General features: G+C 35.9%; 1 protein-coding gene across 2 annotated transcripts in view; it reads right to left on the bottom strand.

Moving 5' to 3' along the window:
• LOC143021239 (uncharacterized) overlaps positions 1 to 14,664 on the bottom strand; it is an 84,884-nt gene that overhangs the window by 17,021 nt on the left and 53,199 nt on the right. The window contains exons 2-3 of one of the 2 annotated variants that reach the window (XM_076178659.1): positions 12,796 to 12,931; positions 10,760 to 11,191 (exon numbers count right to left, since the gene is read on the bottom strand). The exons of the other annotated variant lie outside the window; for it this stretch is intronic. Coding sequence (XP_076034774.1) covers positions 10,760 to 11,191; positions 12,796 to 12,931 — 568 coding nt within the window. The remainder of the gene's footprint in view (positions 1 to 10,759; positions 11,192 to 12,795; positions 12,932 to 14,664) is intronic. 2 annotated transcript variants of the gene reach the window in all.

Genomic DNA, 14,664 nt, shown 5'->3' with positions numbered 1-14,664 from the left:
TCTCTTTTCTTCTCTGCACATTTGTACATATTCATTTCTATAGCAGGTATATATATTCCATTTTTCAGGTCTTCTGTCTTTTTTCCATCTGGTCCAGGCTTTGTCTCTTTTGTCTTTTAACTCCCTACAGCTTTTGTTGTACCAGCATTTTACATATTCTTTTCTTGTTTTTGTCTTGGGACATACTTTTCCACTCCTTTTTTGTAAATTTTTGTCAAAATATTCCATTTCTCTTCTACTGTTGTTTCTTCTTTGTATATTTCTTCCCATTTTTCTTGTTGAAAGAATTCTCTTATTTTATCAAAGTTTGTTTTTTCATACATCATTCTTCCTTTTCTGTATTGTTCATTTCTTTTCATATATTTTTCTTCATTAAGTTCCAGTTCAATCAATACGTGGTCACTTTTACTTATTGGTGTTTTATATTCAATTTTGTCCACTATTCTAGGTTCGGATGCAATTACTAGGTCTAGTTTCGATGGCTCTTCTTCATTTCTATACCTAGTGTTCTCCTGTATCCATTGTGTCATTGTATGGTCAGTAACCATCTCGAGTAGAGCGTTTCCCCATGAGCCGTCTCCACCCTTTACTGTCATTTCTTCCCAGCAGATTTCTTTGCAATTAAAGTCGCCCATCATAACTATTTTTCCTCCCTCTTCCATTATCTTGTTTAATGTTATCTTTGTGTCCTCTAACATACTTTTATGTTCACTCTCTTCCCATGAGGCTGTTTTTGGGGGCACATAATTTATCACAAACTTTCTGTTCTTCTTATCTCTGTCTTCTACTTCCATCATTATCATTTCTACTGTATTCTTTCCATATGTGACACCCTTCACGTTTATATCCTTCTTAGTCAGGAACATAACTCCACCCCCTTCCTTTTTCACTCTGTTTCTAATCCAATAATTATATGCATCATGTCCTACACTGTTGGGTGATAGTGGGCCTTTTAATTTTGTTTCTACAATTCCCATTATGTCTGGTTCTTTTTCTTTCAAATAATCATTCAGTTCATTCAATCCTGTTATTAATCCATCTATATTTGTGTAAGACACTCTTAGTTTTCTGCCACTTCCATTGTGTTCTCTGTTTCCCTTTTGTTTTTCTCTTGTATGTCGACTTTCTTCAGTTTCATATTCACTACTCTCCAATAGAATCTCTCTTTTTCTGACTCCGTTCTTATCTCGTTTTTTTCCTTTGCTTCAAGTCTTTTCTGTTTTTCTTCCTCTCTTTCCTCTTTATTCATTTCCCTTTTTATCCATACCTTTTTATATTGTTCACTTGTTGCTAGTTTCCCTGTTTTGGATAAGATATTCTCAGCCGTAGTTTGTGACCTGAATTTAATCTTGATTGGTCTGGTCTTGTCTGTACTATATTTCCCTAGCCTGAATTTCTCTTCGATTTGTTTCATTATTTCTGGTTCATCTTCCTGAACTAATTCTAGTAAATTTCTTACTTTTTCATTTTCCTCTTTGATTCTTGTGGTTCTATCTGGGTTATGTTTCTCTTCCATTCCTAATATAATTATACATTTCTTTTTGTCTGCTAAGTCTCTTACTATATTCTCCTTCTGTCTCATCACTTTAATAACTGAGTTTTCAGTTTGTTCATTCATTTGCTGTCTGATTATGTCAGTGAATGCAACATTGCTATTTTCATGAATTTTTTTCCAACCCTCCTTGTTCTCCATATTATTCTCCTTTAAGACTCTATTCTCATCTTTTACTTCTTTTAACTGTTGTTTTAATTCTTCAATTTCCTTAGTTAAGTTTTTGTTCGCCCTCTCTAGTTCTTCCAATTTTTCAATTCTTCGTATCATACTGTCAACATTACCTAACTTACGTTCCAAGTCCTCGATCACCTTATCAACTCTCTCCTCTAGTCTTATCAGTCGGGGGGGGGGGGTTGTGTCCCCCCCACCCTCTTTAAATCCCTGGAACATATTCTCGTCACTTTCTACTGTATTGCTCCTCTCTATACTTCTAATCTTTACATTTTTATTAGCCATTTCGTCATCACTGAGCTGGTCCGGTGGTCGTTTCATGTTGACCTTACGCTTGTCTGCTTGGGCCAAGTCCTCCACTTCCTCATTTCCTTCCATTTCCCCAGCAATCCCTCCCCTTCTCCTCTTTTCCTACTTACCTACTGCCCCACGAGCAATTTCCCCCCACCCTGTAAATACAAAAAGGTACTTCTCTTTGCGTTGGGATCCACAATCGGCACTTTTCTTCAGAACGTTCTTCAAGCCGTCCGTTCGTTGAAAGTGTGTGTGTGTGTGTGTGTGTGTGTGTGTGTGTGTGTGTGTGTGTGTGTGTGTGTGTGTGTGTGTGTGTGTGTGTGTGTGTGTGTGTGTGTGTGTGTGTGTGTATTTACCTAGTTGTATTTTACGAGAAGGGGAGCTATGCTCGTGGTGTCCCGTCTTCATATCTCATTTTATCTAAACTGTTTTTAAATTCATGTATTATTTTTGCACACACCACTTTCTCATCTAGCTTGTTGCAAATGCCTATTACTCTGTGGGGAAAGCTGTTCTTTTTTAGATCTCTTCTATGGCTGTCCTTCTTGATTTTCTTTCCGTGTCCTCTTGTATTTCTATCATTCCATTTTATTAGGTCCTCTCTATCAGTAGTCTCTAAGCCTTTCATGATTCTATAAATAGTTATCAAATCTCCTCTCTCGCTTCTTTGCTCAAGTGCTTGTAGCTCAAGTTTTGCTAGTCTCTCTTCATGTCATAGTTTTTAGAGTGTTAGTGCCAATTTTGTAATTGCTCTTTGTATTCTTTCAAGTTTTGTTATACATTTTTTTTTACTTGCTTACCACACTGTCGCTGCACATTCCAATCTTGGTCTTATCAAAGTGATTAGTATTTTCTTCACCATGTCTTCGTCCAGTTACGTAAATGCCACTTTGATTGTTCTTATTGAATTATAAGTTTCTCTAAAAAGCTTGTTTATATGTTTCTCAGGTGACATATTATTCATAATAATGATTCCTAGGTCCTTCTCATTTTCTACTTTTTTATTCCTTTTTTTTTTTTTTTTTTTTTTTTTTTTTCATTTTCCAAATTCCATTATACTACATTTCTTAGTATTTAATCCCATCTCTCACTTCCTACTCCATTCCCATACTTTATTGAGATCATTCTGCAGCGATTCACAATCTTCTGCCGTGTTCACTTTATTCAAAAGTTTTGCATCATCTGCAAAGAAGCTCATATAATTTTCACTTCCTTCATCCATGTCATTAATATATATAGCAAACATTATTAGGGCCAGAACTGTTCCTTGTGAAACACCACTTATTACTTCATCCCAATTAGTGTTTGTCTCTTATCACTACTCTCATTTTTCTTTCATGCAAAGACTTTCATCCATTTAAGCAGTTTGCCCTGTATTCCTCCTTCAGTTTCTAATTTCTTAAGCAACTTCTTATGTGGTACTTTGTCAAAAGCTTTTTCTTTGGGTTTAGAAATGCACAGTCAGCCCATCTATCTCTTTCTTGTATTATATCTATTAGCCTTGAATAAAAACACATAAAGTTTATGACGCATGATCGTCCTTGTCTGAATCCAAATTGCCTTGGATTTAGCACATCGTTTTTTTTTTTTTTTTTTTTTTTCTAAATACCTTACCCATCTCCTTTTGATAATTCGTTCACAAATTTTTGCTATTGTACTTGTTAGAGAGACTGGTCTATAGTTAGTAGGGCTTCTTTATTTCCCCCTTTATATATAGGCACTATATTTGCTCTTCTCCAATCTTTTGGAACTTTTCCTTCTTTCAAGGAACTGTTTATTATGCTATGTATTTTGTCTGCCAGTTCATTCCTTCATTCTTTCAAAATCCAGTTTGCTATTTCATCTGGTCCATGCGATTTTCTGACATCAAGATTACTCAAGTGTTTCATCATTTCATTTCTTATTACTTCTATTTCCTTCATAGGGGGGACTTTCTCCTCCCATTTGATATCACTAGGTTGTATATTCTCCCTTGTAAACACTGATTTAGAATGCTTGTTCATAATTTCTGCCATTTCTATTTCCTCTGTGTATCCAACTCCTCCTTGTCGTAGTTTCTCTAATTCTTGTTTGTTTTTCAGTTTGTTGTTTACATATCTGTAAAATAATTTTGGTTGATCTTTACATTTTTCTATGACATCTTTTTCATATTTTCTCTTTTCTTCTCTGCGCACTTGTACATATCCATTTCTATAATTAGTATATATTTTCCATTTTTCAGGTATTTTGTCCTTTTTCCATTTTGTCCAAGCTTTGTCACTTTTATCTTTTAACTCCCTACAACTTTTGTTTTACTAGCAATTTAAATTTTTTTTTTTTTTTTTTTTTTTTTTTTTTTTTTTTTCTTGGGATATACTTTCCGACTCCTTTATAAATTTTTGTCAAAATATTCCATTTCTCATCCACTGTTGTTTCCTCTTTGTATATTCTTTCCCAGTCTTCTTTTTGAAAGAATTCTCTTATTTTATCAAAGTTTGTTTTTTCATACATCAATCTTCCTTTTCTATATTGTTCATTTCTTTTCATGTATTTTCCTCACTCAGTTCCAGTTCAACCAATATGTAGTCGCTTTTACTTATTGGTGTCTTATATTCAATCTTTTCCACTATTTCAGGTTCTGATGTGATTATTAGGTCCAATCTCGATGGTTCTTCTTCAATACTAAACCTAGTGTTCTCTTGAATCCATTGTGTCATTGTATGGTCAATAATCATCTCAAGTAGAACATTTCCCCATGAGTCGTCGCCACATTTTATTGTCATCTCTTCTCAGCAGACTTCTTTGCAATTAAAGTCGCCCATTATAACTATTCTTCCTCCATCTTCCATTATCTTATTTAATGTTATCCTTGTGTCTTCTAACATACTTTTATGTACTCTCTCTTCCCACGTGACCGTTTTTGGAGGCACATAATTTATTACAAACTTTCTGCTCTTTTTATCTCTGTCTTCCACTTCCTTCATAATCATCTCTACTTTATTCTTTCCATGTGTGACACACCTCACGTTTATATCCTTCTTAGTCAGGAACATAACTCCACCCCCTTGCTTTGTCTCTCTGTTTCTAATCCAATAGTTATTTGCACCATATCCTACACTGTTGGGTGGTAGTGGACCTTTTGATTTTGTCTCTACGATTCCCATTATGTCCGGTTCTTTTTCTTTTAAATAATCATTCAGTTCGTTCAATCCTGTTATTAATCCATCTATATTTGTGTAAGACACTCTTAATTTTCTGCTACTTCCATTGTATTTACTATTTCCCTTTTGTTTTTCTCTGTTATGGTCCATTTCCTTACTTTCATATTCACTACTTTCCAATAGAATTCCTCATTCCTATTTTTGTGACTCTGTTCTTCTCTCTTTTTTTCCTTAGCTTCTTGTCTTTTCGTTTTTTTCCTCCTCTCTTTCCTCTTTATTCATTTCTCTTTTTATCCATACCTTTTTATATTGTTCACTGTCTGCTAGTTTCCCTGTATTTGCTAAGATATTCTCTGCTGTCGTTTGTGATCTGAATTTAATTTTAATTGGTCTGGTCTTATCTGTTCTATATTTCCCGAGTCTTTGATTTGTTTTCATATTTCAGGTTCATCTTCCTGAACTTATTCTAATATTTTGTTTACTTTTTCATTTTCCTCTCTAGGTCTCGCAGCTCTGTTTAAATAATACTTCTCTTCCATCCCTAATATAATTATACATTTCTTTTTATCTGCTAAGTCTCTATCTATATTCACCTTCTCCCTCATTTCTTTAATAACTGTATTTTCAGTTTGTTCTTTCATCTGCTGTCTCACTATGCCTTTATATGCAACTTTGTTGTTCTCTTCGATTGTCTTCCAACCCTGTGCTTCTTTGGCTATGGACTTTTTATTCTCTCTATTATTCCTCTTTAATTCCTCATTCTCATCTCTTACTTCCTTTAACTGTTTTTTCAATTCCTCTACTTCTTTAGTTAGGCTTTGGTTTTCCTTCTTTAACTGTTCCAATTTATCAATTCGCTGTGCAATCTGTGTGAGTTGACGTAGCCTATTTTCCCAGTTTTGAGATATTTTTTGTAGTCTTTCCTCTGGCCTTGCTTATCGAGGGAGGTTGCCATCCCCCCTCATTAAATCCACTGAAATGATTATCTTCACTTTCTATTTTGTTTTTCTTATTTATATTTCTAAAGTTAATTATTTTTCTAGAATTATTTACTTCTCCAGCGTCAGCTGATCTTTTGTTTACTTTTTTCTCCGTAGGTGGCGCCCTTGCGCCTCCTTCCTCATTTCCTTCCATTTCCTCAGTAATCCCTCCCCTTCTCCTTTTTCCTCACTTTCCCACCACACCATGAGCTTTCCCATTCCCTATAAATACAAAAAGGTACTTCCTCGTTGAGATCCATGAAAATTTCCCTTCTTCGGAGCTCCAATCTTCGCTGTGAATCGGTCTACGTGTATTTACCTAGTTGTACCTAGTTGTATTTTACGGGAAGGGGAGCTATGCTCGTGAGGTCCCGTCTTCATATCTCATTTTATCTAAACTATTTTTGAATTCATGTATTGTTTTTGCACACACCACTTTCTCATCTAACTTGTTCCAACTGTCTATTACTCTGTGAGGAAAGCTGTTCTTTTTCAGGTCTCTTCTATAGCTGTCTTTTTTTATTTTCTTTCCGTGTCCTCTTGTATTTCTGTCATCCCATTTTATCAGATTCTCTCTATCAGTAATTTCCATGCCTTTCATGATTCTGTAAATAGCTATCAAATCTCCTCTCGCTCTTCTTTGCTCTAGTGTCTGTAGTTCAAGTTTTTCTAGTCTCTCTTCATATGATAGTTTTGAGAGCGTTGGTGCCAATTTTGTAATTGCTCTTTGTATTCTTTCAAGTTTTGTTATACATTATTTTGTACTTGGTGACCATATCGTTGCTGCATATTCCAATCTTGGTCTTATCAGGGTGATTAGAATTTTCTTCACCATTTCTTCATCCAGGTATGTAAATGCAACTTTGTTTGTTCTTATCAAATTATAGGTTTCTCCAAAAACCTTATTCATATGTTTCTCAGGTGACATATTATTCATAACAATGACTCCCAGGTCCTTCTCATTTTCTACTTTTTTTATTCCTTCTCCCAATTTATATGATCCTGTTATTCTGTTTTTTGCTTTTTCCAAATTCCATTATACTACACTTTTTTGTATTGAACTCCATCTCCCACTTCCTACTCCATTCCTGTACTTTATATAGATCTCTCTGTAGTGATTCACAATCTTCTGTTTTCACTCTTTTCAGTAGTTTTGCATCATCTGCATAGAAGCTCATATAGCTTTCAGTTCCTTCGTCCATATCATTAATATATATAGCAAACATTATTGGGGCCAGAACTGTTCCCTGCGGAACACCGCTTATTACTTCATCCCATTTTGAGTGTTGGTCTCTTATCACTACTCTCATTTTTCTTTCTTGCAAAAAGTCTTCCATCCAATTAAGCAGTTTGCCTTGTATTCCTCCTTCAGATTCTAATTTCTTAAGCAACTTCTTATGTGGTACTTTGTCAAAAGCTTTTTTTAGGTCTAGAAATGCACAATCAGCCCATCCATCTCTTTCTTGTATTATATCTATTAGCCTTGAATAGAAACATATTAAATTGGTGACGCATGATCGTCCTTGTCTGAATCCAAATTGCCTTGGATTTAGCACGTTGTTGTTTTTTTCTAAATATTTTACCCATCTACTTTTGATAATTCTTTCACAAATTTTTGCTATTGTACTTGTTAGAGAGACTGGTCTATAGTTGGTAGGTTCTTCTTTATTTCCTCCTTTATATATAGGTACTACATTTGCTTTTTTCCAATCTTCTGGAACTTTTCCTTCTTTCAAGGAACTGTTTAGTATGCTATGTATTTTGTCTGCCAGTTCATTCCTGCATTCTTTCAAAATCCAGTTTGCTATTTCATCTGGTCCATGCGACTTTCTGACGTCAAGATTACTCAAGTGTTTCATTATTTCATTCTTTGTTACTTCTATTTCTTCCATAGGGGGGACTTTCTCTTTCCATTCGTTTTCTTCAGGTTGTAAACACTGATTTGAAATGTTCGTTCATAATTTCCGCCATTTCCATTTCCTCAGTGTATTCAACTCCCTCTTGTCTTAATTTCTCCAAGTCTTGTTTGTTTTTCAGTTTATTGTTTACAAATCTGTAGAATAGTTTTGGTTGATCTTTACACTTTTCTATGACATCTTTTCATATTTTCTCTTTACCTCTCTGCACGTTTGTACTTATTCATTTCTATAACAGATATATATTTTCCATTTTTCAGGTCTTCTGTCTTTTTTCCATCTGGTCCAAGCTTTGTCTCTTTTGTCTTTTAACTCCCTACAACTTTTGTTGTACCAGCACTTTACATATTCTTTTTCTTGTTCTTGTCTTGGGACATACTTTTCCACCCCTTTTTTTGTAAATTTTTGTCAAAATATTCCATTTCTCTTCCACTGCTGTTTCTTCTTTGTATATTTCTTCCCAGTTTTCTTGTTGAAAGAATTATCTTATTTTATCAAAGTTTGTTTTTTCATACATCATTCTTCCTTTTCTATATTGTTCATTTCTTTTCATATATTTTTCTTCATTAAGTTCCAGTTCAATCAATATGTGGTCACTTTTACTTATTGGTGTTTTGTATTCAATTTTGTCCACTATTCTTGGTTCAGATGTAATTATTAGGTCTAGTCTCGATGGTTCTTCTTTATTTCTATACCTAGTGTTCTCCTGTATCCATTGTGTCATTGTATGGTCAGTAATCATCTCAAGTAAAGCGTTTCCCCATGAGCCGTCTCCACCCTTTACTGTCATTTCTTCCCAGCAGATTTCTTTGCAATTAAAGTCGCCCATCATAACTATTCTTCCTCCATCTTCCATTATCCTATTTAATGTTATCTTTGTGTCCTCTAACATACTTTTATGTTCACTCTCTTCCCATGAGGCTGTTTTCGGAGGCACATAATTTATCACAAATTTTCTGCTCTTCTTATCTCTGTCTTCCACTTCCATCATAATCATCTCTACTGTATTCTTTCCATATATGACACGCCTCACGTTTATATCCTTCTTAGTCAGGAACATAACTCCACCCCCTTGCTTTTTCTCTCTGTTTCTAATCCAATAATTATATGCATCATGTCCTACACTGTTGGGTGGTAGTGGGCCTTTTAATTTTGTTTCTACAATTCCCATTATGTCTGGTTCTTTTTCCTTCAAATAATCATTCAGCTCATTCAATCCTGTTATTAATCCATCTATATTTGTGTAAGACACTCTAAGTTTTCTGCCACTTCCATTGTGTTCTCTGTTTCTCTTTTGTTTTTCACTTGTATGTCGAACTGCCTTAGTTTCTTATTCACTATCCAAAAGAATCTCTCTTTCTCTGACTCCGTTCTGCTCTCGTTTTTTGCCTTAGCTTGAAGTCTTTTCTGCTTTTCTTCCTCTCTTTCCTCTTTATTCATTTCCCTATTTATCCATACCTTTTTATATTGTTCACTTGTTGCTAGTTTCCCTGTTTTGGATAAGATATTCTCTGCCGTCGTTTGTGACTTGAATTTAATCATAATTGGTCTGGTCTTATCTGTGCTATACTTTCCGAGTCTAAATTTCTTTTCGATTTGCTTCATAATTTCTGGTTCATCTTCCTGAACTGATTCTAGTAATTGGCTTACTCTTTCATTTTCCTCTTTGATTCTTGTGGTTCTATCTGGGTTGTGTTTTTCTTTCATTCCTAATATAATTATACATTTCTTCTTGTCTGCTAAATCTCTTACTATATTCTCCTTTTGTCTCATCACTTTAATAACTGAGTCTTCAGTATGTTCTTTCAATTGCTGTTTGACTATGTCAGTGAATGAAACTTTATTGTCTTCTTCGGTTGCTTTCCAATTCTTAGCTTCTTTAGTTATGGCCTCTCTGTTTTCTTTACTATTCCTCTTCAATTCCTCATTCTCCACCTTTACTTCTCTTAACTGTCTTTTTAGGTTTTCTATTTCATCAGTTAAGTTTTTGTTCGCCTTCTCTAGTTCTTCCAATTTTTCAAACCTCTCGACAAATTTTGTCATCTTGCCAAACCTAACTTCCCAGTTGTCAGACATTTGTTGAAGTTTTTTCTCTAGTTTTGTCAGTCGGGGGAGGTTGGTATCCGCCGCCCTTTCATTAAATCCTTTGAAATTATCATCCTCATCTTCCATTGAACTACTCTTATCTATGTTTCTGATCTTTACATTTTTATTAGACATTTCGTCGTCACTCAGCTGGTCGGGGGGCCGTTTTTTGATGTTTACATTTCGTCTGTCTGCCTGGGCCAAGTCTTCTCCTTCCTCATTTCCTTCCATTTCCCTCAGCAATCCCTCCCCTTCTCCTCTTTCCCTACTTTCCCACTACCCCACGAGCAATTTCCCCCCACCCTGCAAATACAATAGGTACTTCCTTTGCTTTGGTATCCTCTATTTTTCACTTTTTCTTCAGAACGTCCTCTACGCCGTCCGTTCACTGAAGTGTGTGTGTGTGTGTGTGTGTGTGTGTGTGTGTGTGTGTGTGTGTGTGTGTGTGTGTGTGTGTGTGTGTGTGTGTGTGTGTGTGTGTGTGTGTGTGTGTGTGTGTGTGTGTGTGTGTGTGTGTGTGTGTATGTGTGTGTCTGTGTGTACGTGCGTGTGCGTTTGTGTGCACGCGCACATTCGCGTTTGTCACAAAAGTAGTAAATCATAACTGCCATTACTTACCTCCATTCCGTTCACATTGCGATAACAGTAAGAGTTTGCTTGAGGTGGATGAGACAGAGACTATGTTGCCAGTCTGGATTCCTGTATACCGATATAGTGTTTCTTGTGTTCTTTTATTAACGACAAGAATGATATAGTAGTTTGCGTATGACAGTTCAAGAAGGGTCTTCGGTCTTTCAAGCCTATTCACTTTTTCAGTATATTTTACCCATCTTATGTTTCTGTCATAATAATGAATGTTAACCCTGGTTCCGTCTTCTTCTTCAACCAAGTCAATTCTACATATTATTATAAGGCGTCTGTTGTGCACACGAAACGTGACATTGTCATTCTTTGATGTCACGTCCAGTCGTAAGTAGCTGAGGCTGACTGTGTTCTGGCTGAACACTAGGTGCCCTACTGCTCCTTTGCCGATCACTTGAACCTCGGAACCTGAGGAAACAAAGGCGACTCGATCAATTCTGTTGTGGAACGGGCCGTGACGTCATGTCGACGTCCGGAAGTGCGGTGATGTCAAAGTGCATTTGTTGCTGCCGTTTCTGCTATATGAAGATGACGGATGATGGATGGATGGATGGATGAATGGATTAATGGATGGATGGATGGATGGATTGACTGACTGGCGGTGGTGATAGTGATGATGATGATGATGGTGGTGGTGGTGGTGGTGGTGGTGGTGGTGGTGGTGGTGGTGGTGGTGGTGGTGGTGGTGGTGGTGGTGGTGGTGGTGGTGGTGGTGGTGGTGGTGGTGGTGGTGGTGGTGGTGGTGGTGGTGGTGGTGGTGGTTGGTGGTTGGTGGTGGTGGTGGTGGTGGTGGTGGTGGTGGTGGTGGTGGTGGTGGTGGTGGTGGTGGTGGTGGTGGTGGTGATGATGATGATGATGATGATGATGATGATGATGATGATGATGATGATGATGATGATGATGATGATGATGATGATGATGATGATAATGATGATGATGATGATGATGATGATGATGATGATGATGATGATGATGATGATGATGATGATGATGATGATGATGATGACGACGATGATGATGACGATGATGATGATGAAAAGTCCTTGAGCTCGCAAATTACGCTAATGAAAAGGATAACTACAATAACGATAAATTGTAATAACACCCAACAATATATCATTTATAATAATAGGTAGGCTACATTGTAATGATTTCACAAGTATGATAGCCAAAGTGTTTTTTCTGGACATTTCAAGTGCTTCCTCAAAATGATAGAAATAAAAACACAAGCCTCCATGCACATGTGAATCCGAGTTAAGTTGAGGATATTTCATTTTCTCTTTGTCTGGGGCAACTTTTTTCTTAATCATTATATCTCATCTTGTTTACTTATTTTTAATTATTCATTCATTTATTTATTCATCTATCCATTGTAATAATCTGATGGATGAGTTCTTGTGAGCACGTTGTGAATTCTTAGGCAGAAACTATTTGAGCCCTCTGCCAAACTACCTATACTCGCTGCATCGAGAACTGGCCGTTAAGGCGGAGCACGGGGATTCTCTCTGTGTTGCCACATATAATTATTTTATAATTTTATTTCATCTTAAATTCTATTTTATAATTTTATAATGTTGCCACATATAATTATATCATAATTTTTTTGTCACACACCACCACTGAGGTAAAAATCAAAGCAATGTTTTCTATACAAAGATTTCGTTTCCTCGAGTCGTGGATATGGCATATGAGCGAAAGAAAGCGACATTGCCACTCCATTCCTTCTCTGGCCACGCCCCCACACTGCATTCAGAAAGCATTGCATGAACACGCACGTTCTCGCCTTGGATAAATACATTATATATAGAGAGAGAAAGAGAGAGAGAGAGAGAGAGAGAGAGAGAGAGAGAGAGAGAGAGAGAGAGAGAGAGAGAGAGAGAGAGAGAGAAAGAGCGGGCGGGTGAGCCGTGAGGGCCGTGTTATCTGTGGAGATGTGGCAACACCGGGAAATTCCCTAACCCCGCCTTAGCGGCCAGTTCTCATTGCGTTAGGTAGTTAGTATATACACTTACAGGCTGTTGCACAGGCAATCAGGGAACAGAGGAGCAGCAAATACTTGTGGGTACTCATTCCGCTTGGGGGCCGTGTGGAACGCCGCTTGCGGGCCGTGTGCACAACGCCGAGACCTCTGTCGACCCTTCTTGTCATCTGAAAAAAGAAAGACGCTCTTTAGTCTATCCCACGGGCTGAAACTATCCGAACCAGTATCAACAAACAGGATGGATGCATCACGTTTAGAAGGAAAAATAAGATTTGTTTAGCTGAATATTCAATCCATTACTAGGAACAAAGTATTCGAGTCCTCAGATTAACTAAATCTCTTGATACCTGTATACTGAATGGAGCTTTTTCAAAAAAATTATTTCTGATGTGTCGAAAATGAACGAGATGACGCCAAATTTGCGTGTCCTTCATCATATCCAGAGACAAAATAAAACACGTGGCATTAAAATAGTGATAACAAATGTGTCCAGAAAGAGAAACAAGAGAAACACAAGAAAACTTGAATACGTTTTGTTTTCCGGACACCAAGGCATTTTCCATTTTCTGCCAGTGAGCCGAAGAGGTGTGCGTCAGGCATACCCAAAGTGGATGATAACGGGGTTAGCTTGTGTTACGTTACGATTGGTCAGATTAGCCTGACTAAACTCGAGGGCTGATCAAAGTGAGGAAACGATTAAAGAAAAAAGCGGTGTTGGGTGAAACAAAAATGGCCCGAAAATGTCAAGATTTACAAGAAAAACAAAGCGAACTATGAAACACGCAGCTATGGTTATCATAAGAGTTATTACAGTGATTACTATATAACTTATGTGAATCTATTACATATTATATAAACAATTAGAATGATTATTCGAAACAGATTACCAAATACATTTAGTAGAATTTAAGATGTTAAGACAACGAACTACCTCGACCAAACATATATACTGAAATTAATCTAATATATAGCTTACTGATGAAATAACACTGGTCAATGAATCTAGAAGACATCACAAGTACTCACGACCTCATGAACAACGTTTCAAAGCCTACATCGAGATTTGAACATAATCTTAACCTAATACCTTACAAATGAATAAGTATATATATATATATATAATATATATATATATACATATATATATATACATATATATATAATATATATATATACATATATATACATAGAAACGAAATAGTGTTTAGATATAAAAAAGATGAACAGATGTCAATTTGCTAAATGAGGTACAAATAATATATTATACGTGAATATTTTGTGAACTGTCAAGCTGAATTGAGAAAAAAAGTTGAGATATGCATCGATTGTAAATTGTCAAACTACAAGGAAGTTTTTCACATCAATTACACCATCTCATAAAGAAAAAACTAGCACCACAAAACGTCACAAAATGCTTCAATGGTAACATCTAAACATGAAAAAATATTAAAAAGAGGTTAACGTGAAAAGAAGCGAAGGAAAATATATATCGAAAACTATTTACATCAAAACAGGAAAGGTTTATGGCAGTCTTATGTAAAAAAAAAACTCATATACTACAATAAAATCAATAACAAAGACTTGAGAACCATACATATAAAATATAAGAGAACTTTTAGGAAAAGACGTGTTTTACCAAAATGTGCAGATGACAAAACACAAGTAGAAAATGTGATCAAGTTAATTTAAAACAAACTTAACAAGATGTGTACGAAATTCAAGGGTAAATATTTTGCTAGGTATAGGTAGTAATATGAACTGTAGAAATTAATCAATTTCACCAAAACGAATATAAAAAACATGAAAAAATAAGCTATGCATTATGAATAGCGGAACTGACAAACTCGGAAAATGTCGACGAATTATAAAATATAAAATTTATATTTGCGAATATGTTATT

This window comes from Oratosquilla oratoria, chromosome 1 (genome assembly GCF_046742065.1).
Source record: "Oratosquilla oratoria isolate Oo_2021 chromosome 1, ASM4674206v1, whole genome shotgun sequence".
In the NCBI taxonomy this organism is placed as follows: domain Eukaryota; kingdom Metazoa; phylum Arthropoda; class Malacostraca; order Stomatopoda; family Squillidae; genus Oratosquilla; species Oratosquilla oratoria.
This window is presented reverse-complemented; position numbering and strand designations above follow the sequence as displayed.